The 25,628-nt window shown below is 40.0% G+C and overlaps 1 protein-coding gene across 3 annotated transcripts in view; it reads left to right on the forward strand.

Moving 5' to 3' along the window:
• Positions 1-25,628, forward strand: part of SIPA1L3 (signal induced proliferation associated 1 like 3) — a 3,185,962-nt gene that overhangs the window by 2,448,198 nt on the left and 712,136 nt on the right. For all 3 annotated transcript variants that reach the window (XM_044062280.1, XM_044062270.1, XM_044062288.1), the window contains exon 17: positions 20,383-20,587. In XM_044062280.1, the coding sequence (XP_043918215.1) occupies positions 20,383-20,587 (205 nt within the window). The remainder of the gene's footprint in view (positions 1-20,382; positions 20,588-25,628) is intronic.

The following is a 25,628-nucleotide window of genomic DNA, read 5'->3' on the forward strand; positions in this document are numbered from 1 at the left end:
ACTATTCCTCCATCATGGTTTGTCAGCCATTTCAGTGTGCCTGCCCATGGATCCCCTTCTTTCAATGCAATCTCATGTAAAAATGTTTTTGAAAGGGGTGTTACAAACAAAGCCTCCTAGAAAAATGGTGCTCCCCCCTTGGGATCATAATTTTGTGTTAGAGAAGCTAACACTTACTGCATTGAGCCAAAGCGTTAGGTTGACGTGAGGTTTTTAACTTGAAAAACAGTCTCGTTCATTGCTTTGACCTGTGCATGAAGAGAATTTGAGTTGCATGCTATTGTAGTCAGTCAGTCTTGCCTAACTTTTCACAAAGAGATGGTTTCCTTGAGAACTAATAACTTCATTTATGCCTAAAGGCATATCCAAGTTTACTTTAAGCCAAGCTATCCGTCTCCCTGTCTTCTTTTCAGAACCTAAAATAAGGGAGAAAGATTGCACTTTACTGTGGATGTCCACAGACAACTAGGGTACTGTCTTGATAGACAAAGTGTTTTCGGAACTCTGATCAGTTGTTCATTTCTTGTAAAGGTAAGGAAAACGTCAAACTGTGTAAATGCTGACTACTAACTTTAGTTATACCAGCCACAACAAGACAATTCCTAGGCAGGGTTTAGGCTTATTCTGTCAGGGCCTTGGCTTTTTCTGTGGTGTTTGGAAAGGATTTGATTATAGAAATATTCTAGAAGCAGCAACTTGGTGTATACTTTTACAAAGCACTGTAAACTAGATACCTTCTCCAGAACTAGGACATGCTTTGCTAGGACCATTCCCCAGAGGCTCCCGGACTCTCATCCTTCCTCCTTCCAGTCTGTCTAAGCTATGGAAATCTACCCATATAGCTAAGGCTGCTGCTGCTGCAGTGATCATTATGATGAAGGTAGTAAGTTGTTTAAGTAAGCTTACCATAATAGTAGATCACTGCCACATGTAATCACTGCTGTAGTGTCTGATCCCTCCCTCCATCAGCCTTATTTTATTATGTTTTTGGTGCCAGAGTGCTGTGTGTGTGTGTGTGTGTGTGTGTGTGTGTGTGTGTGTGTGTGTGTGTGTGTGTGTGTGTGTGTATGTATATATATGTATATAAATAAAAATGTAAATGTTCGTTTGTTCAAAATCTTAAATCTATGAAAGTTCTTCACCGATTGCTTTGAAATGTTCACACAATGTTGCATTCGAATACACGCGTGTTTTTATATACCTACTATTATATAGATGCCACACGTTGCATTCGAATACGCGCGTGTTTTTATATACCTACTATGGATTCTATATATTTGTATACAAGTATGCAATTTTATATGTTTTTGTTATAACTTTCTTACTTCTTTTTCAGTGCAATCGATCTGCATTAGTTCATCCAAATAATGCCTCGCCGAAGATCAAACTTAGGTCATCGTACTCGCTGAGCGGAAGCAGTGCGACGAGTAATTGCAAATCAAACTGAGGAAGAACGGGCATCAGCAAACGAGCAAAACAGACAAAGAATGGCTCAAATATGTGCCGAGAAAGCAGCAGAGCAACGTGCAGCCAGACTTGAGGATGCACGGTTGCGAGCACGGCGATCGTGTTCTGTAGCTTCAGATCTGCTTCGTTCTCCTCCATCGACACCAGCGGACGAAATAAATGCTTGCCTGAAATACTCTACTTTCTGGCGACACGTAAAGACGTTAAAATTAACTAGAAATATGCGTGTCCAGCTGCAAAACGATCGATCAGCTGAGATATTCTCACATCAATTGCTGGAAATTGGGAACAGAAAGGTGCCAGTTGATCTGACCTCAGGACGAATTTCATTGCCTCATAACTTCTGCAGTTTAGTGACGCCAAAAGAAGAATTGGTTGAAAAAGTATTTCCCAATATTCAAACCAATTATAAGAATCACGATTGGCTGACTGAACGAGCTATTCTTGCGGCCAAGAACAAAGACGTCTACGAACTTAACAATTTTATTTATTTATTTTTATTTTACATTTGTTGACCGGACTAGTCTAGCTGGATATATGTCCATTTTCAGTAGAGGCCCGGGGAGAAAAGCTCCAATGGTTATAACAAGTTAAACAGAGATAGGCAATACAATACTAAAATGTGAAGACAGAGCTAGTTAATACACGATATACACAATATAGTCAGAGCAAAAACCAAAAGTATAATAGACAAATGTCTTATAAATTTTTTTTTTTTTTTATTTATATATATTATTCAGTCTAACATTCAGAGAGGCAGTCACATACAAGTCCGTCAACACTGTTGTGGAAGCAGATGAAGCGGTTAATTATCCAACAGAATTTTTGAATTCACTCGATCTGCCAGGGATGCCACCGCACGTACTGCAATTGAAAATCGGCGTGCCAATTATCATGTTGCGAAATATCAACCAGCCAAAGCTTTGCAACGGCACGCGGCTTGCAGTAAAAAAATTAATGAGCAACGTCATAGAAGCAACAGTCTTGACAGGACCTTTCAAAGGTGAAAATGTCCTCATTCCTCATATTCCCACATTCCCATGATTCCAACGGATATGCCATTTCAATTTAAGAGATTGCAATTCCCAATTCGATTGGCGTTTGCAATCACCATCAACAAAGCTCAGGACCAATCTTTAGAATTGTGCGGTTTAGATCTACACACAGATTGCTTCTCACATTGACAATTATATGTTGCGTGTTCTAGAGTCGGCAAACCAGACAATCTCTATATCTGCACAGACAATGGAACAACAAAAAATATTGTATACCCACAAGCATTGTGAAATTAAACATATTAGAAATGTGCGCTTTCTCTTTTCTTTCTTTTCCATTTAACCAGACTGAGCCACAGCAACGCGTGGCCGGGTACAGCTAGTGTATATATATATATATATATATATATATATATACACACCCACACACCCACACAGACACAGATATATATATATATATATATATATCTGTATATATATATATATATATATATATATATATATATATATATATATATATCCCCAGCATTGTTCTTTTCAGGACTTTAGCCTCCCTTTCTTTATTGGCATGAATGCTCTGCAGGGCTTGGTGCCCAAATGGTTCAGGCATGTTGGAAAGTCCCTGGCTGTTATATCCATAGCAGGATAAAATCCAAATAGGAAAGGCTACTGCAGCCCTGATCATTCAAACATCAACTGTTATGGTAAGTTTACTTACACAACTGTACTTTCTTACTTTAAACAAGAAGATTTGTGCTGTTTGGTATTTTGATTTTGTGCTAATTAGATGTCCAGATTTTTGGTGAATCCACCTAGTATTAAAGGTCACTTTACCTATTTTCAATGCAGTTTTAGAGGTATGGTTCATATTATTAGGCTGTGTAAAGATACAGGTCGTGAAGGAAAATATGGATTACATATTGAAGAGAGCTCAGCTGTACCACCATTTTCCACTCCAGTGATTGTGTCTCTTCACATACCAACAGGCAATTCACACACAACAGATGGTGTGAGTCTTAACAGCCATGTCTTGTGCTATGAATCCACTTGTAACCCTGCCATTAGCATTGACATTTTCCATTTCCCCTTCACCATTAAAATGTTTCCATTGATCAACTTAATTTTGATGGCAACGTTTCATATTTGTCTTAATTTATGCTAAAACTAAACACAGATGTTGATTACTGGAAATGCATCCGACATGTTATGTAAACTGTTGGCTTCTTCAGAATTGTAGGTATTTATGTGCACATTCCTTTTTTTCTGCGGTAATTAAGAGGCCACAGATTATGAACTACTTGTCCACCAATCCATTACTGTCAGCACCAAACATTTTTCTTCTCACAAGTAGAGATTGCTTCCTATACATATCAAAATTCCTCAGTTTCAGCAGTTACAGGCTTCTCATACAGTGTTCCTCTAAAGCAAAAAGATTAATTAACTCATAAATTTCCACCAGAGAAATGTTCTACAGTGTACACACCAAGAAGAAAGATACCTGTATTTCAGTCACTTCACCTGTATAAAGGCAGACTTGAGGTCAAATAAGATTAAAACTGTTCATTTGGCATAATAGCAGAAAGCTTTGCGAAAGGTTCAAATGAGCATGTTCAGCATATTTGTTGAATGAGTAGATTTCTTTATCTATTTAGGAAAGTGACTTTCTATGGAAATAGCAGAGAAGAAACAATCTGTATATGTGCTTGGAACCAGTGATCAGAGCTGTGAAACATAGTGTGAGCAAACACTGGCAGGGTCAACCACAGAGGGGATTGCGATACGTCTTTTGCTTCCTTTAGCTAGGGGACTTTTTTGTTTGCTGATACATATTTTTCCAGCCCAAATCTAACAATATTTATCTGCACAGCCAGCAGGTAGAGGTTTGTGAAACAGTAAACATGCCTAGGACAGGTATGCCACCCTGGTTCCAGGAAACAAGTTTAGATGTCAGTAACAGTATCTGACATGTATGTGAGGACTGTCAAAAATGTGAGCCAAAAGATGGCATGTCAGGCCAAATAAAAATTTTGTATTTGCTTACTGCCATACACTTGGGCCAAATGATAGCACATGCACAGGGCATTCTGAATCTTAAATCAGTTATTGTACACTTTAGCAAGCAATAGAATGAGTGCAGTAGATGTGAATGGTGCAAATGCTTAGAAACAGGATGTGCCCAAAAGATGAAGAAATTATACAAAAGCTGCATTTCCATGTACTAGATACATCAGTACACAACTCCTCTTTCCTACAAAAATGAATAGTTTGATGAAATCCACATCCCACACCCACCCCCCAGTAAGGAAACCTCTGTAAAAAAAACTTCTCCAAAACCAACTTTATGCTACTCAAGCCAGAAGTGACAAATTTAATGACACCCATGCAGATGGGAGCTGAAAGTTCAACTGCTGAATCCTACACTAAGGCACTGTATGAGCACATCCACTCGTGCATGAATCATGCCATCCCCAATAGAACCAAGACGCTGTCCTCCAAAAAAAGGAAGCCAATCTGGTGGTCCCTTGCCATAAACAAACTTTACAACAAAAGGAAGAAACTATGTAAAAAGATAGAGGTAGGCTCCAGGTCTCTTCCAGAAACTTTATTCACAGATTACACAAGCTTTTTCACCAACTGGCTTCTTCAGGTGTATACAAGGACTAAAAACATACCCACATTTATACTATGTAACTCCCAATTACCTAATAAAGCACTTAAAGGTATGCCAAACTTTAAAATAAAAAACTTAAACTACATATTCATGCATTTATAATTCATATAAAACCATGAATGATGCATATACACAACTCCTTTGTACATAAAAAATATGCATTTCTAATTAATCTAAATACAAGGATATATAAAATGCATACATATATAAAAATATATATACAAATATTCAACAGCAAAATATTTATCTACGTAAAACCCTATTTTTTAAAAAATGTTTTAGTGGCACATGGTCATTCAGACCATGTCCATAGTCAGCTGTTAATTTAACCTTAGTATCGGCATCTTCCCTTGGCTGCTGTGCACCCCTGGTTCTAGTGAACTACTGCTCTCTTTCTCTCTATCCAAACGTTCCACGCTCCTCAACCTTGCATATCCTGAACTAGGAAGCAAATCACACTGCCTGAAGTAAAGGAACCCAGTAATTACTCTCTTACTGCCTCATCTAATCTACCTCAAATCTCTGTACCTTCCAAAAAAGGAAGTCTGAAACTCTTTCTCTCTATCCAAACGTTCCACGCTCCTCAACCTTGCATATCCTGAACTAGGAAGCAAATCACACTGCCTGAAGTAAAGGAACCCAGTAATTACTCTCTTACTGCCTCATCTAATCTACCTCAAATCTCTGTACCTTCCAAGAAAGGAAGTCTGAAAGTATGTAATTTTTCCTACAAACCTGACTACTACGTGTTTATAGTAATTACTACTTGCTAGCAGACTAAGGTACACTTCCAAACCTAGGTTAGCCAGCAGCCTTATCCCCCTCTTTACCATCTGCCGCTTCACTCTCTGTATAAATTCTATTGTACTGCCTGCAATTCTGTGTCTCCCTATATAGTCTTTTTTCTTTCCAGACATATAGGAATCTCTTACTTATCTTTTTCCTTGCACCTCCTTAAGGCCATTCCCTCTGTCTAGATCTTTCCCCTCTCACTTCTACTATCATTTTCCCTTAGTAAACTGTCTGTCTCTCTTACTGCCACCACTATAGCATTTTCTTGACTTTATTCAGACCAGTAAACTTATCTCTCCCTCTAGCTTTAAGCATTTCTCTGACTGATTGTTTACTCACTTGATGCCAAACACTCGTCTTGTCTCTACCCGCTCCGTTCGCCCTGCGGGCTCACTCCGCTCCCCTACCCTACCCCTAATTCCCACCCACCCCCAGTGCACTTGACCTTATACTTCCCTAACCACACCCTCAGCCCTAATCTACCAATTACCTCTCTTCACAAACTCCATATCAATTAACACACCTGTTCACCTTTTACTTAGCCATAACCTTCCACACCCACTCAGCTATTTTCCCTAAGCACTCCACTTATCATAACTACACTTCAAATTTTCTTTTTTCTTTTTTTAGCCAAACCTCCACACCCTACACCTCTAACTATGTATAATCATCATCAGCCTTTTTTCCCCAACATTCTTTTCTTATCTGTTGGGCTCTCCTTATTACTTACAACTCATTGCCTTACTTCCTATGAATTCTCAGCCTTTCCTACATTTTTTCATCTCCCAAGACAGACTCACCCTTTCTCTCCTAGCACCTCTTTTACACACTGTAACATAACATCCTATTCATCCTTCATTCTACCACAGTTTCATAGACTAACCCATATTAAATACCTACAAATGAAAAAAAGGACACCTCTCTCTTTATAAATAGTTTAAACTATCACTTAACCCTCATAACTGCTTACTTCTACACGATGACATTCACCCAAACCCTGGTCCTAATTTCTCCACCCCAAATACTCTATTAGCCCCTACTACCACTCCCCTAAGTGTCCTAAAAAGCCCTAACTCTCTACTTATAGGTCAACTCAATATAAGAAGTGTGAATAACAAAATAACCCGACTTCATGCCCTATTAGACATCCATTCCTTTGACATCTTATGCCTTACTGAAACATGGCTTAAACCTACAACGAAAGATAATGACATTGTCCCTCCAGGCTATAACATTCTCAGACTAGACCGTTTAAATAAAAGGGGAGGTGGAGTAGCAATACTGTTCAAATCTGAACTGAAGATCACATCATTAGTTATGCAACCTCCTCCTCCTAATAACTCTGAAATCTTAACCTCGAAGCTCCAAATTAATGCTAAAAAATCAATATACATTATCTGCTCTTACATCCCCCCTGGGAACAATATTAGTACTCTCGAAAATACCCTAAACTGGCTTTCAATATCCCTACCACAAGAAACCATACTCCTTGGTGACTTTAATATTGATTGGAATAGCTGTACATCTCCCACTCCCACTACGCATATAAACCTCTTTGGCTTCCACCAAACCATTACCTTCCCAACCAGGATCCACAAACCTAACAAAAAGCAAACTACCTTTGATTGGATTCTAGTAAGTAAGGACCCCCATCTTTATCAAACATGTATACTCCCTGACAATATTAGTGACCATTCTCTTACATCACTAGGCAAAAGACCCACTTTCATAATCTAATAGCTTTTAGAACTACCGGAAACAAAAAATATTTCAACCCAAGTAATTTTCAAGCTGAGCTTAAAGCTTGCAACTGGTCACCCCTAAAACACCTACCTCTTGACAAAGCCATTTTGCACTTTAACAAAACATTCTTGCAGATCCTTGAGCAACATGCTCCCACTTGTACTGTCAGAACAAAAAATAAACCAGCCCCCTGGCTGTCTAAGGACACAAGGCTAAACATGCAATTAAGGAACAAACTCTGGTCCAAATGGAGAAAAACTAGAAACCCAATAGATCACCTAAACTTTAGACAAATTCGCAATTCCACAAAAAAATGCATAATCCTTGACAAAAAAAACTTCTACCTCAAATTCCAACAAAACCAACAAAATAATCCGCAAAAGTTTTGGTCAGGTATCAACAAATTACTCCACCTAGGACAGTCCAAAACACCTACCCCCTCAAACCTAACCCAAACCTCTCCCAACCATATAGCCAACACCTTTAATAAATATTTCTCTGAAACAGTCCAAGCACTAGCAACCACCTTACCACCTACTTCCACCACTAAATTTCCCTCACTAACCAAATTACCCCAGCCTTTTAACCTTCAACCTGTCCCAACAGCTTTGATACACTCCTTGCTTCTTAAACTAAAATCATGTACACCATCAGCTGACCTGCTCCCAGCTGAATTCCTGCAAATTGCAGCTGGTGTACTTGCCTACCCTATTTCTATCCTAATAAACAGAACCATGTCTGAATCTTATGTCCCATCCATCTGGAAAATCTCCCATATCATCCCTCTGCATAAGGGAGGTACCTCAAATGAATTATCTAACTTCCGCCCAATAGCCCTTCTCTCCCCCCTTGCAAAAATTATGGAGCAATGCATCCATCGGCAGTTACTTCAGTATCTCCTACAAAACAACCTTCTAGTTGACTGCCAGCATGGTTTCAGGCCTCACCATAGTACCACAACAGCTCTTCTATCCTTTACAGATAGCATTAATAAAAACAGGAATACTAACCTTCTATCTTCTGCTCTTTTCATAGATCTCTCAAAGGCCTTTGATATGGTTAACCACAAAATACTATTAAGTATACTTGAATCACTTTCCCTTGATCATCAACTAGTAAAATGGTTCCAATCCTACCTTGAAAACACCTCTCCTTTTCACAATTTTCATTAATGATCTAAAAACTTCCCTTCCACAAACTACATGCATACAATATGCTGACGATTCAACTCTGGTATGTGCCGCATCCTCCCCTGCTGAATTACAGGCTAACTCACAAACTGTCTTTACTTTAGTGGAAAACTGGTTCCATCAACGTTGTCTCCTCCTGAACCCTAAAAAAACTAAGTTACTGCTATTTACTCCCACACAGAAATCCCCCTCTATCAATTTCACAGTAAAATCAAACAAAGAAACATTAATAGCCCCTGAAACCACTACCAAACTCCTCGGTGTATTAATAGATAACCATCTCACCTTTGACTCACACATTAACGCTAGTATTAAATCAGTAAATAGAAAACTTGGATTCCTCTACAGAATCAGACCATTTCTTACAGAGTCAGCAAAGATCTCTATTGCCCAAATCCACCTTATTTCCACCCTACTCTATGCCTCACCTATATATATATACCAACCTATCCAAAACTAATCTAAATAAACTAGCAACCACCTACAACAACATAGCTAAATTTGCCACTGGTGCCCCCTTCCGTACTCGCCACTGCCTTAACCTTAGACATCTCGGATGGCTGGAAGTACAAAACCAACTAGTTTACCAGCAACTCATTATTATTCACAAGATTTTACATCATCCTTCAAACACTCCCATACTATGTAACCTAGTAAATTCTTATAAAAATCTTCCTACCCTAAGATCAGCTAAAAAACTACAAGTCGCCACTACCAAATCCTTTAACAAAGCTGGAGACTGCCTATTCTCAAATGCAGTTGCCAATTCCTGGAACAAACTTCCAACTGAGATCACATCCCTTACTTCTACCAACCTTTTCAAGAATCAGCTGAAAAACTTCATTAAAACCAAATGGCTTTGCCCCTGCTCTCAGCCTGACTGATACTTATTTCTTCCTCTTTCTACTCTAACTCTCAAACTGGATTTCTTTTGCTGAAACTCCTCTACCTTCCATATATGGCATGTTTAAACTTCTTGCTCTCTTTTTTGTATCTCCCCACTATGCTATTTTTATTTTTATGCTTACTGAAACTGAACTAGAACTACTTTTTTTGGCTGTCAAAAAGGGAAAGAGGGAAAAAAAAATTTATTTTTGTTGGCAATCAATTGTTTACTCATGTAATTATTCTCGTATTTAACTTTTTTCCTTGGGGACTATACAATTATTTTTTTGTAATTGCTACTTCTTGCGGATTATTTGTATAAATGTTTCTTTTTTTTGTCCTTGTTATTGTTTTGAAGCTTTTCTCCTCTGGCCTCTACTGAAAATGGACATATATCCAGTTAGACTAGCCTGGTCAACAAATGTAAAATAAAATAAATAAATAACTATCCATTTTAATTCTCAAGTTCTCTGTTTGTACCTTAATGTCACCACCTCTAATATTATCGAAGTTTCTATCACCCTAAAAGTAAAATGGTGCTGCATACTAGTTTCTTTGATGTGTTTAGCTAAAGCATTAAAAGAACTCCCCTTTTTAATGTGGTATATATGCTCTCTAATTCTATCTTTTAACAATCTATCTGTTTTACCCACATAAAATTTATTACAGATTTTACATGTAGCTAAATAAACTAAATGTGAAGAATCACATCTAGCACTAACATTAAAATTTAATAGATGTTCTTCATCTCACATTGCTGCAGTCCTTACACTTGGGTAGTCCGCTGTCCTCGGTCGGCCCGAATATCAAAGTATAAGGCTGAACGTCGGTCAAGGCGCATTTGACTGACATCAGGACGTCAGGGTACAAATGCGCATGACCGACGTCATATCCTCAGTCTTTTTTGCCGCATGGTCCGATGCAGAAGCAGCATTGCAAGTGCCGGTTGGCGTTCTGAGATTTTTCGATTTCGAAGTTTCAGACCGAGTTCAAAGTTGGCTTAGTACCCCGTTGGGGAATATTTTAGTTTTTTCTTGCCTCAGTGGTTTACCGGATGTCAGAAAAAGTCAATAATTGCATTTCTTGTGGGAAACAGATACCGCATAGAGATTATCATACTTTGTGTATTCCTTGCTTAGGGCCTGAGCACGACGTTGTTGGCTGTCGCTCTTGTGCTAGATTTAATAAACGCACTATAAAGAGAAGGTTGGATTGTGCAAGGTTAGTCTTTGGGAAGCGGTGCAATTATAAAATGCCGTCGGATGCTCCGACGCCCGCTTCTTCGAAGAAGCGCAAGGACAAAGTAGTTAAGCCTAGGCTAGAAGAACCGTCTGTACCGGACGCCGGTTCTTTAGAGGTGTCGGTGGAGCCGGTGGCTCCACCGGAGGTTTCTTTGTGTTCCCAGGGTGAGACTTTATTATTGCAAGATGTGGCCTCTCAGGAGGCAAGTCAGGCTGAGGGGGCTTCTCAGGTTACTATACTCCCCTCCCTTCCTAGGGTGGCTAGGCCCTCTCCTTCTGTTTCAAAGGCTTCTCCCAGGGGCAGGCCAGGTTTAGCTTCAGTTGGTGTTACCCCTAGCTCTTCAGGGACTGTGCCCAAGAAGCATATGCTTAAAATGGCAGAAGATTTGATTGCTTTGATTAGGGGTTCTATGCCCCCTCCTGATAAGAGACCTAGGATGGAGCCTGAGCTGGGGGGTTTTGAGCAGGCTTCAGATGTTTCAGAGTCTTCGGCTGAAGACTTGCAGGAGTACTCTCCTTATTCTGATTCTGATGTGGATGATTCTACTCCTTCTGCTTCTCCTCCTGAGGATTTTTCTTTTTCAGAAACTCTTCATTCCATGAGGGAGCATTTTAAGTGGGAAGGTCAAGACTTCTCTGATTCCAGGAAAAGGCTCAGGGAATTTTTGTTTTTACCCCAGCATAGGCCTTTGGCTATACCTCCTGTTTTGGATGTAGTGGAAGATGTTTTTTCAGAGGCTTCTCTTAATCCTGATTCTTTGCCTCCTGCTCCTGTTAAGCCGGATAGGTATTACTGGGTGCCTGAAGCTCATAAGTATCTTTTTAAGAGCCCTAGGGCAGACCCAGAAACTGTTAGCCAGGGGCCTAAAGGTGTTAAGGCTTCTGTTGTAAAGAATCCGGTTCCTGCAGACAAAGAGGCTAGGGCCTTGGATAGATGGGGAAAGAAAGTTTATACTTCTTCCACTCTTGCTATGAGGGCTTTGAATTGCCAGTTTCACATGTTGAAATACCAAAACTATCTCCTTTCACAATTGAAGTCTAAGGTTGATGCTCTGGCAGTAGGTATTGATTGTAAAGAGTTGCAAGATTTAGTACATGTTTCTGAACAGGTGGGTAAGCATTCTTTGCAATGTGGTTTTGATGCTGTACAGGCCTCGTCTAGGGTGGCTGCCACTGGGTCAGTTCTTCGCAGGCACGCCTGGCTAAGGGATCAAAATTTGTCTGAACATGTTAAAACAAGGATTTTAGATGCTCCTTTACAATCTGACGTGTTGTTTGGTCCTCCTGTTGAGGCAGTTTTAAAGAAAATGGAAGACAAGGCTAAGTCTATGCAGACTGTTAAAGATTTTTTGCAGGTCCAGCCTCCAAAGTTTAGTAGAAATTGGCCTACTAAGGGGTGGACGTATCCTTCTTATGATTCCCAGTCTAGGGGTAGATCTAGACGTGGTAGGGGCAGAGCTCAGGGCTATTTCAGGCCTAGAACAGGGAGTTCTCCTGCACAGTCTTCGGGTGAGGGCAGGGGTCAGTCCTTTCGTAAACAGTCCCAATGACCTACCTTTTCAGCTGCCAGAGCCTTCTCGTCTGGCAGCACCTTTGGGAGGAAGGTTGGCACTTTTCAAAGAAAATTGGAGTTTACTTACCCAAGACAGATGGGTATTGGATATCATACACCACGGTTACAGGTTTTATTTCCATACCTTGCCTCCTTTCAAAGGCATGCCAGACATTCCTCCTCAACAAAGAAGAGAGGCTCACAAGCAAGTTTCTCTGTTACTCCAAATAGGGGCCATACAGCCGGTTCCTATGCCAGAAGTGGGCCTAGGATTTTATTCTCACCTGTTCCTAGTACCAAAGAAGGGGAACACGTGGAGACCAATTTTGGATTTATCTACCCTCAACACTTATCTGGACATTCCCAAGTTCAAAATGTTGACGTTACAGCAGCTTTTACCTCTGCTGGGCAAAGATCATTGGATGGTAACTTTGGATCTCAAGGAGGCTTACCTTCATGTTCCTATCAGACTGAGTTGCAGGAAGTATCTGCGTTTTTGAGCTGGGACTTCTCACTATCAGTTCTCTGCATTGCCCTTTGGCTTATCTACTGCGCCCAGAGTGTTCACGAAAGTTCTGACTCCAGTGATAGCTTTCTTCAGGCTAAAAGGAATACAGATCTATCCTTATTTGGACGACTGCCTGATTCTGGCTCAAGGAAGGGAAGAGCTTCTTCATCATTTGGAATATGTGATAGCAGTGCTAAGATGCCTGGGGTATTCTGTGAACGAAATAAAGTCCAGTCTAGTACCCTCTCAGGACATGTGCTTTCTGGGTGTGAGACTGAATACAGCATCCCAGATGGCCTTTTAACCCCGGACAAACAAAAGAGTCTATCCCTTTACTTCCATCAGCTATCTCATCAGTCCGGGCTGACTGCAAGGACAGTCCTTCAAGCCTTAGGGTTCATGGCATCTTGTATTCTGGTGCTTCCCAATGCCAAACTGCATATGAGGAAGCTGCAATGGTATCTCAAAAATGTATGGACACAGCACTGCCAGGATCTAGACACTGTCATTCAAATAATACCTTGCATTCAAAAGGAATTTTTGTGGTGGGCTCAGGAATGTCACCTAAACAAGGGACTCTCTGTGACCCGGCCAGAGGCGAGTCAGATTTTAACGACAGATGCCTCAGACAAAGCTTGGGGAGCTCATCTAAATGGAAAGTGGATACAAGACAAGTGGCCTGCCAGACTACAACATCTACATATCAACCTGAAGGAGATGTTAGCAGTCCAGTTTGCATTAATAGCTTTCAAGGATTTACTTCTTCCAGGGCAGGTGTTGATTCTAACAGACAACACAACTGTCATGTGGTACATCAACAAGCAAGGGGGAACGCATTCTTATCTTCTATGCAGGCAAGCAATGATTTTGTGGGAGACTGCTCTCAGTTTATGGCTCAATCTTCAGGCAAGGTTTCTGCCAGGAGCACAGAACTCCTTAGCAGATGTGTTGAGCAGACAAATTATGGATCCCCACGAGTGGAAATTGGATCCTCATGTATTTCAGAAATTGACAGTGTCATGGGGAACTCCAGACATAGATCTGTTCGCTTCTCCACTAAACCATCAGCTGCCAAAGTTTTGCACAAAAAGGTTTCATCCCACAGCTTGGAAAGTGGATGCTCTTTCTTTCAATTGGAGCAATCTTCATGTGTATGCCTTTCCTCCTCTGCCTCTCCTCCCAAAGGTACTTCTAAAGGTCAGACAGGACAAGCCAAGGATGATTTTAATAGCTCCAGATTGGCCTCGACAGCACTGGTACCCATTACTGAGAAGTCTGGTACGGAAGCCTCCATGGCCTTTGCCTTGATTCCATACCTGTTGTCACAGGAGGACAGCCATTTGCTGAATGTCAAACTTCACTCTCTTCACCTAACGGCCTGGCATATTCTGTTTTGAACCATAGAGGGTCTCCACTTCCACAACAAGTTTTGAATGTGATTTTGGAAGCTAGAAGGCCTAGTACAAGGAAAGTGTACGAGATAAATGGAAGAGATTTTTATTTTGGAGTGCAGCAAAGATTTTGATGTTTCTGAGCCTAATTTGAGTGTGGCTCTTCAATATCTTACTGAGTTACTGGACAAAGGTTTGTCTTTCTCTTCTATTAAGGTTCATGCTGCAGCAATTTCGCTCACTATGATTGTGTCCCACCATTGTTTTCTCATCCTTTGTTCAAGCAATTTCTTAGAGGGGCAAAGAATATAAGACCCCACGAAGAGCTCCTACTCCTGCTTGGGATCTCAATTTTGTGTTGGAGAAACTCACTCTACAACCTTTTGAGCCTGCAGCTACTTCTGAGTTGAAATATTTATCATGGAAGACTGCTTTTTGTTGGCAATTACCTCTGCAAGAAGGGTTTCTGAATTGCAGGCCCTTATGGCGGTTGAGCCTTTCTTGATTTTCCATAAGGATAGGGTATCATTACGTACTAATCCTTCCTTTATGCCTAAGGTGGTTTCTAGTGTGGCTTTAAACCAAACTATTCATTTGCCTACTTTTTATGCAAATCCCCAAAATAAAGGGGAAAAGATTTTGCACACTTTAGATGTACACAGGCAGTTGCGTTATTATTTGGACAGAACTAAAGGGTTCAGGCAGTCTCAGCAGTTGTTTGTTTCTTTTGCTTTGAGTTCTCAGGGCAAGCCTGTGTCAAAACAAACTATTTCTAAGTGGATTGGGTTTTGCATTGCTTTCTGTTATTCCCATCATGGCAAGGAGATTCCAGCTGGGATTAGGCCTCATTCCACTAGGGCTACGGCCACATCAACAGCTTTTTTGAGGGGAGTGGCAACCAAGGATATTTTGGAGGCAGCTACTTGGAGTTCAGTGCATACTTTCTCTAGGCATTATCACCTGCCACTTTACTCTAAATCCAGGGCTGGTTTTGCCACTGCTGTTTTGCAGGGCATTTTGGCAGCTCCTGCTTCCTTGTAGTTGGCCATCCTCCCTTACTTCTGCTTTGGGATTCTACCCAAGTGTAAGGACTGCAGCAATGTGAGATGAAGAACATAGTACAGTTTTGTACCTACCATAAATGTTGATGTTCGAAGATCCACATTGCTGCAGTCCAATTTACCCTCCCTCCTTCCCCTCTGTAGTTAGAGGCGGTTGTGTGGGTTGGGTTGTACATATTGTTTATATTGTATATATTGTACATATAGTTAGTGCAAGGGTGGTTGGTTGGTTGTTTGCTGTCTTTTGGTTTTGACCTTTATTTTTAGGGTCTTCTGACATCTGGGGCAAGAAAAGACTGAGGATATGACGTCGGTCATGCGCATTTGTACCCTGACGTCCTGATGTCAGTCAAATGCGCCTTGACCGACGTCAGCCTTATACTTTGATATTCGGGCCGACCGAGAACAGCGGACTACCCAAGTGTAAGGACTGCAGCAATGTGGATCTTCGAACATCTACATTTATGGTAGGTACAAAACTGTACTTTTACCCGTATCAGGATGTATAAAATCATTGTCTGCATTTATATATTTACAATATTGGCATTTAAAACATGGTCTGGTTCCTTTATTATTAGTTCGTATATCAAGGTCCCTAGGACCACATAACTGCCTCTTTAAAGACTTCTTGTTCTTAAAAGTAAATTCCGGAAATGCACCTATCAGTTTATTTACTTGCCTGTCTGAAGTTAAAATATTCCAATGTTTATTAATAATGTTTGTATAACACATTATGTTTCTAGAATAACTAAAACATAACTTAAGTGGTTGTGCTTTTTTAACATGACCTTTAATATTACCTTCTATCAGTTTAGAAACCTACCTCTATCTTTTTACATAGTTGGATTTGTCTCTTGTTCTTTGAGGTACCTGGTTGTCCGTGTGGTTTCATTTCATTTTTGTAAAAGGAAGAACCTGTTGCAGAAAAGTGGAAAATCCCAGGATGCAAAAAACTCCCTTACCAGCCTCAGTAAGAAGCTGAGATCCCTCATAAAATCCTCCAAAGCTAGTTATTAAATAAAATTGCCAAAGATTCCAAAAACAACCACAAGGCATTCTGTAGCTATATCAAGAATCTAAATGGTAATGCTCAGATCTGCTCTGAGCTACGACAGAATGGCATTAAGTATACTGATCCCAAGGATATTGCCAGTATCCTGGCAGATCGATTCAGTATAAACTTCACCCCCCTCTCAGCCCCTAAAGGGCCCATCTTAATACTGAAAGATTGCCAAATTCCGGTAATAGTGGCCACATAGGTAAAAACGCACTCTGCAAAGCTAAGAATACAGCTTCCATGGGACCAGACGACATCCCAGACTGTGTACTACATGAACTACAAAATGAACTGGCACCTCACCTAAGTGTCATGTTTAATCATAGCCTCACCTCAGGCTTCGTGCCAACTGAGTGGAGCACAGCTACAGTTATCCCACTCCACAAGGGGATCCACCTTGGATCCCAGGAACTACCGCCCCCATCAGTCTGACGAGTCTGATCTGTAAGGCCATGGAACGTATTATCATGGAACTTATAAACAAAGACATTGGCAACCTTCAAACACTGGACCCCAAGCAGTTTGGGTTTGTGAAGTGCCTATCTTGTCTCCTAAACCTGATTGACTTTTTTGAATCAGTCTCCAGAGCCATGGACAAGGGTATGGTGGTCCGCACCGCCTATCTGGACCTCGCCAAGGCCTTCGATACCATCCCCCACTCTGGAATCATAGATAAACTTACTAAGCTAGCCATTAATCCCTACGTCACTCGATGGGTTGCCAACTGGCTTACTGACAGAACCCACAGTGTAAAAGTAGCCAACTCCAAATCCAGCTCCAGACAAGTGAAGTACCTCAGGGTTCATTCCTGGGGCCACTCTTGTTTGGCATTTACTTCTCTGAAGTACAGGCCAACACTAAGGGACTCTGGCTAGCAAAGTTCACAGATGACTGCAAACTGGGAGCCATTTTTGCATCCCCAAATGATGTGGATATTCTACAAAAGGGCCGTACAGAAACAGATGCTTGGTGCTAGAAAGATGGGCTCAAGCTCAATGCCAAGAAATGTATAGTTATCCCCTTTGGGAAAAAACATGTACCCGTGTATTACCACATAGGTGGCAGTACACTAAACACCGAAAGTATGATAAGAGACTTAGGGACACAGGTGGACAGTAGTCTCACCTTTGATAACCACATTGCCACAACAGTCAGGAAATCCTTCTATAAGGCACACCTTATCACCAAGGGCTTTTCATCCAGAAAAAAGGAGGTCATTGTCCCACTGTACTCATCCCTCATTAGACCCATTATAGAATACAGCGCCCCGTTTGGTATGTACCTTTCAAGACATCTGCAAAAACTGGAAAGGCTGCAGAAATACCTCACTAAAAGAATCACAGGCCTAAAGCAGATGCCCTATGCTTACCGTTTAAAAAACTCCACCTATACTCTGTCGCATATCGTCTACTCAGAGACAATCTCTGCTTAACATACAAGGCCATGTCAAACCCAGAGATGTTGGACATGCTACACTTAAAGAAATCCCAATCCCTCAGAGACCCACGCTCCAGAGATCTAAACCTTGTCATCACAATGAACAAAACATGCTAGAGGGATAGGTTCCTGACCCAGAGACTCCCCAGACTCTGGAATAGACTGCCCATACATGTCAAGCAGAGCGCCTCTTTGGCCATCTTCAGAAGGAACCTTGATGATTGGATGGGAGATAGGAAATTCACCCCGAGGATCACGTCAGTTGCCTTGCTAGACAGGGGTCCAGGGAAGTAAATACTGTGGGAAGAAATATCCAGGGAATTGTTATGGCTAGGCTTGTATAGACCCTAGGGCCGATAGCCTAGTACCAACTTATGAACCTATGAAAGCAGTGGCTATAAGTAGATATGAAAGGTCCTACAGCATATTCATTGCCTAGTAGGTATAATATTGACGTAGGCCTGGATGATTATTGTTATGATACTCATGTTAGTAGTTAGACAAGTTTTGCTTTCAAGGGGGACATTAATAACAAGAGATAGTAGTGGTGATTCTGGGGAATCAAGTTATGGTAGTGCAACACTGGAACATATGCAGTGCCATAGAGTGGAGAGATGTTGCTGTAGGGAGTTTTTGAAAGAAGAGGCATTGTTGATGGTCATAATTGTTAATGGAAGTACATTCCACTGTTTGACAATTGAGAAGGAGTAGAGCATATGCCCAGCAGGAAGATTTGTAGGCAAAGTTGGTTCTCAGATCTGACAGATGTGTCTGGTGAATGTGAGTAAGTATATAGGTAAGGGTTGGGCATTCTGATGGTCTGTGGATGATTTTGTGTGCTGTAGTTAATTGTAAGTATGTTAGTTAATGTGAGAGTTTCAGCCAGTTCAGTAAGTTTAAGGAGGAACAGTGATAGGAGGAGTATTTTGCATTAGTTGCAAACTTAGCAATCTTATTGTAGCAGATCTCAAGCTTAGTTTTCAGGGGGAGGGACTGGATATTGGTAAGGAGGGGAGAGCACCATATAGTAGAGAAGGTAGAAGAAAGGTTTAGGCAAGGATTTGTTTTGTAGATCAGCTAAGAAAGTGTTTGTGTCTATAAAAGATACCAAATTTTTGATGTGTTTTTTGATACTATTGTTCACATGCAGGTCAAAGACTAGGTTTTCATCTAAGATGACGCCTAGTGGTTTTGTATGGGGCGTATCCTCAGTAATAGTTTTATTTTGGGAATTTATAGAGAATTCAGTCTTGCTTAAGAGACTAAAGCACACACATTCCAAATTATATTTTTTTAAGCTTTCACAAATTAAAAAAATGTTTAGCTTGATTGGATGCACTATGTCATCTGATTTTAATTAAGAGTATTTAAATTGATTCAGTTGCATTGGCATTATGTTCTGATGAAAACCATTTAGGTCGAAAGTGCTCAACGTTGTTTATTAAAGTAACTTGTATCCAGTTGTCAGTAGTGGTTTGTTGTTTTTTTCATTAGTGTCTTTTTTCCTCTACCTTCCAGAAGTTTGTACTGGTATTTTGTTTTCAGACTTACACAAATTGTCATATCTTGGAAAGTATGCTACCTAGACTTACATTGTTATGAGACTTTTGTTAACCAGAGGTAAGGTTCCACATGGCAACAAGAAATTCCTCTATGAGTACATGTTCATTGAGATATTTAAATAAATATGAAAACATATTCTGGTGTATAATTAGCAGTATAAATAACACAGAATATCTGTAAAGATGTGTAACCTCCAGTGCAAATATGAACCACAGTTTTCTTCAAGAACATCTAAGGTTTCACCCAATGTCTTGCAGAAGTTTGCACGTCACTTTTTTTGAAATATTAATTACATATGAAAATGTTGTTTATTTTCATAATTAATATACATCTAGTGATATCTGAGGTATAATGTGATATAAATGGACATTGACAATGAAGTTTCCTGTCTCCCAACACATTTCACACCATACCCATCAATAACAAGTAGGGCTGTCAACTATGAAAATATGAACATAAATATGAAAATATAAATAAGTTACTAATTTCTATACTACAGAACATTCTAAACAATCTTAGTGTTATTTTATTAATAATTCTTTGCACCTTTTAATATTGCCTATTATTAACTGATAAGTCGCTTGGTTAAAGAAGCCAGACTCTAAAAAAGGTCTAGATGCCATAAGGAGCTATCTGTGTAAACTGGAAATACACAAAAAATGACATTATAGGCATGAGTGAGTTAAGCAAGTGGTGTCACTGAATTTTTGTAGAACCAAATGATGTTCTTGTCATAGAGTAATGATGTTTGTCTATGTTGTCTTTTAGGACTGTGATGAATATCACTTAACCTTTAAAAAAATCTCTTGTGTTTTAAAAAAAAAAACAGAATCCCCCACGTACTGCCTTGCAGAGGACATTATCTGATGAAAGCATTTGCAGTGGAAGAAGAGATACAAGCTATGCTAGCACAGTTGGGTTTGAGCAGACACTGCCAAATGACAATGTATTTACAAGTGCTTATCCATGTAAAACATTACCTGTCCACCGACATTACCAGCAGCAAGCAAGTCCAAATCTCCCAGACAAAAAGTGTAAGTGATCAATTAATTTGATGTTTTTTAGTGGATGCTATGATGATATAACTCCCTACATTGTTTTGCATGTAAACTGTTAGTGGTATCTGTGAAATCCCCAGACCTTTTCCTAATGTAGCATTAGGACTCTGCAGTACTTCAGATTACTTAAAAAGGAGCGCGTCACTTTCATTTTCTACACTGTTACATTATACTTTTAAAATAAAGCAGAATTTGCTTCTGTTCATAAAATATGTAAATTATTAGAAATTATTATCAGAACTTCAGAATAAAATAGTTTATGAGAGCTGGCAAATAAAGTCTTTGGAATAGGGAATGAGAGCTTTGTTTCTCTAACAGTGACAGGTAGTTTCAGTGTTTGAGAATGTCAGTAAAGGGTACTTATACACGTCGGTAGCATAGATGCAGTGATTGGTGCTGTGTGTGTAGACTGTTCCAAGATATTCAGTTTTTGAAAAGCCTAACTGAATAAAATGGATGTTTACCACCTTGTTTCTTTTTAAGTTTTCCATGTTTAAAAACTTTTCCTGTTTGATTAACTTTTTATTTTCTAAATATTTTAAATTAATGGCAGCCAACTACATTATCCCTTACACAGTGAAAAATGAAAGGATTTCCAGTTTTGTAGCCTGTGCTGCTTATGTACAATATAACACAAGTCTGCTAGACTTTGACTTGTTATAATTACATAAATTACAAGTATTGCCTTTTGTTTGAAAGCACATAAGAAATGAGCTTCATTTTTAACACATTTATTAAATCATCACTTAAGACATATGCAAATGTACACTAATAGAAAAGAAACCATATCAACTTTTTTCATTTGCATGCATTATACATTATGTATATGTTCTCTTTCCTTTTTAACATTTACCATTCATTCCAGCATTATGTAAATTGCTCAATTCCTGCCTTTCCTTAAACCACACTCCTCCTCCTTAACATTGTTCTGCATGTATTGCTCTCACAAATTCCATTAATTTCTGTATAATTCACCCCTCCCCTTTTCTAAAGATTCCACCTACTGTTTTTTAATCTCTTTTAAAATATTCAGTACTTCAGTTACAGTTGGTTTAAGATTTTGATTTATATTTTCTATTTGGCAGCCAGTGGCTTTACACTTAGTAAGGCCTTATTATGCCTGGGCAAGTCTGATACTCTATCCCAGCTCAAAAGAATAAATAAAGTCAGCACTCCTGGAACCACATACTTCAGCAACTCAAGTAAATCCTTGTAGTAAATGGCCACAAAGCACTTTGGGAGTGGTAAAAACACTTTTTATTAGACCAAAATAACAAATGAATAAGCGGTTTCTTTTATTTATTTATTTATTTTTAACTAGGAAAGAAAAGGGTGGGAGGAGGAGAAGTCTCTAAGTTAAACGACAGTCTCCTCCAACTCATGGAGACGCCTCTAACTTAAACGGTGACTCCTTAAGGAAAGGGGAAGAAGCCCTGTAAGAAACAATGGGCTAAAGAGAAAGAATCCTCTAACTTAAATGGATTCTTTAAGGGGATAGAAAAAGAAAAAGGTCCCTAAAGACAACAGCCGAAGAACACACCCAAATGATAAAAACAACACAAACAAGCACACTACTTGGTCAGGGAAGATATTAGTAGACTCTAACAGAAAAGTTTTTGTGAAGATATATAGAGAAAAAAAGTATAATAAAGTAATTACTGGCCTGAGCCACCGAAGACAATCCCGATGCTTCAAGCGGCAAATGAGATCTGGGGAACAGCCGCTAGGCATCCTGGGATAGGTCGTAGCCTCGAGCCAGTAGAAGTTCTTGAGCTTTGGTATCTGGCTGAGTCAGAGCCGAGTATCAGCCCCGAACCCAACCAGCAAGAATGAAGGCAAGATAGGGAAACATAACATTTATTCCTTTGACTAAAAAAGCACAAAAGTTCACAAACTGTAGAAAAACAAAGTCAGCACTCCTGGAACCACACACTTCAGCAACTCAAGTAAATCCTTGTAGTAAATGGCCGCAAAGCACTTTGGGAGCAGTAAAAACACTTTTTATTAAACCAGAATAAATGAATAAGCGCTTTCGTCAAGAACCTTCTCAACTTCATCAGATAAGAGCAAATCCAGGAAACACTCTTAAAGGAGTACCGCACCCACAGACTCAAAAAACATGTTTAATTCATCATGGCATGATGTTTCCTACACTTTAACAGCACTCTGGGAATATTTACAGGATTTTAAATATTTTTATATGTAATTCCAGACTCTGACCACATGGAGGCTAGCATCTTGACGTGGTTTGGATAAGTCAGGTTGCCATTCAGTATCCCAGAAATCATTGTTTGGCTCAGATATGTTACATCATGCAGGCCTCCGTTTGCCTAAAGCTCCTGTCATTTCATAGATGTTGCATGCGTACATAGTACTGAGTAAAATAGAACAGTGTAAGTAAAATTCCTGCTGCTGAGTGACTACTTAAAACAGAAACAGTGCAGATGTCACAGAACACACTCAAAGTGCTGTTTACTGCTGCCTTTTTTTCTAATTTAGTTTAAATGGCACTAATTTGTGAGACAATGAATTCCAGTCCATTTACTTCTCCCCGCCCCCGTAACACTTAGCTTCCCTAGCTGTCAAAAGTCCTGAGGGTAATTTGACCCGGTAATTCCAGTGATTGGCAGATCTCAGTTTGAGATGCTTGACTCATGTAATTTAATCTTTGCTCTAGCATTTCCTTTGTTAGAGGGGCAGTAGTATAGCCATGGCCTTACCTGACTGCATTCACATCCAGTTTATGTAGCAACTCCTGTAAGGTCTTGTACCAAAGAGCTAAAGAATAAAACATTTAGACAATGAACCAGTTTAGATCCATATTAATTTAACTGTTAAGGTATCACTTCATGCTTTCACCTTGTTAAAAATTGAAATTTACATGTAATGGTGATGGACAGCTTGACAGACGAGATCAGACAGGAGTCCCCGTGGACTATGATGTTTGCAGATGACATTGTGATCTGTAGTGAGAGTAGGGAACATGTGGAGGAGACCCTGGAGAGATGGAGATATGCTCTAGAGAGAAGAGGAATGAAGGTCAGCAGGACTAATACAGAATATATGTGTGTGAATGAGACGGAGGATAGAGGAATGGTGAGGATGCAAGGAGTAGAGGTGGCGAAGGTGGATGAGTTTAAATACTTGGGGTCAATAGTTCAGAGTAACAGTGAGTGTGGAAGAAAGGTGAAGAAGAGAGTACAGGCAGGATGGAGTGGGTGGAGAAGAGTATCAGGAGTGATTTGTGACAGACGAATACCTGTAAGAGTGAAAGGGAAGGTCTACAAGAGGGTAGTGAGACCAGCTATGTTATATGGGTTGGAGACAGTGGCACTGACAAAAAGGCAGGAGTTTGAGCTGGATGTGGCAGAATTAAAGATGTTAAGATTTGCACTGGGTGTGACGAGGGTGGGCAGGATTAGGAATAAGTATATTAGAGGGTCAGCCCAGGTTGGAAGGTTTGGAGACAAAGTCAGAGAGGCACAATTACATTGGTTTGGACATGTCCTGAGGAGGGATGCTGAGTATATTGGGAAAAAGATGCTAAGGATGAAGCTACCAGGTCACAGGAAAAGAGGAAGGCCTAAGATAAGGTTTATGGATGTGGTGAGAGAGGACATGCAGGTGGTTGGTTTGACAGAGCAAGATGCAGAGGACAAGAAGAAATGGAAACAGGTGATCTGCTGTGGCGACCCCTAACGGGAACAGCCGAAAGAAGATGACGATGATGTGCAAAGTGTGTTGGTATGCAGTGTTTGCCTACATGTGTTTTTACTCCCCTGGTTGGTTTGCAAAAAAACCTTTTGCAGTGTCCCTGGATTTGTCTTTGTACATACAAACCACATTGCTATATTTTCCCCTTCCTTTTTCTTGTGTCCAGAAGTCACTTATCACAAAGTAATTTTTTATTTATTTTTTAAATAAAAGACATCAAGGTTAATTTACTTTGAATCAGATAATGGATGCCACTGCAAAGAATCACTTTTGAAATATTTGTGCACGGACAAAATCCCTTACTAAATCTATTTGCCAGCCTCCAGTGCAATTGGTGCTATGGCTTTAATATACTGGTGTGTTTGCTCATGCCTTCCAAATATCCCCACCATTACATGCCACTTTTGCAGTGTAGTAACCACCTGACATGCCCATACATCTTTATCCATCAATATGCAGCTACTCCTGTTCATGTGAGTATGTGAATTCATTTTCAGACTTAAGGTGTGGAAGCTGCAATGAATTGTTTTAGGTGCTTGTTCAGCTTTCACATGGTGCTTGCTTAGAGCTACTCTCATATTAAGCCACTACGAATATGTTGCACTGCCACCTCTCATACTGGGTAATGTTTTAATCTTTCTGTTCCTGCAGTGCACACTAGCAGTATCTGGTGTAAATACAACATAGGAAAGTGATACACCACTTAAGCATCATTTGCCGTGCAGAATGTACAAGTATGCATACCAAATTTCTGTGTTTCCAAACATCGGTGTTACTACACTAGTACTGAACATAATGAACATATTGAAATTTAACATGACCTGTTACCAGATGTAATTAATAATTTTTTTTTCCTGTATAAACAAATTGCCATGATTTTCTGGCTGTTTGGTGACAACTTTGTGTAGTCATAGTGTAACGACTGGGAAACCCGGGGGCTGTGTCCATTTCAGCATGATTATTTTTTCATCGCCCATGCAGCGTGTCTTATACTTCACTCTGTGCAACCTACATACATTTTTGCAGGTCTCCTGTCATTAGCCACCACCAATCATGGCATCAGACAGGTAAGCCGGCAATTCTGTGTGAGATCGCTGTGTGTCTCACTCCAACACCTAGAATCCAACTAGGACAATCCACTTTCTCCTGCAGACCAGTATGGGGTGGTGTGCCACATGGACCTTGCCTGGAACCTAATCTGCTTGCTGCTATTTTTTGTTAAATAATAAGCCAAAAGTAGGGTCTTTTGATGACAACGTTTGTAGAGGACAACCTCTGTGAATCAAGTTTGTCATCTGTTCTA

Source organism: Protopterus annectens, chromosome 1.part0 (genome assembly GCF_019279795.1).
Source record: "Protopterus annectens isolate FY-2018-M chromosome 1.part0, PAN1.0, whole genome shotgun sequence".
Lineage (NCBI taxonomy): Eukaryota > Metazoa > Chordata > Ceratodontiformes > Protopteridae > Protopterus > Protopterus annectens.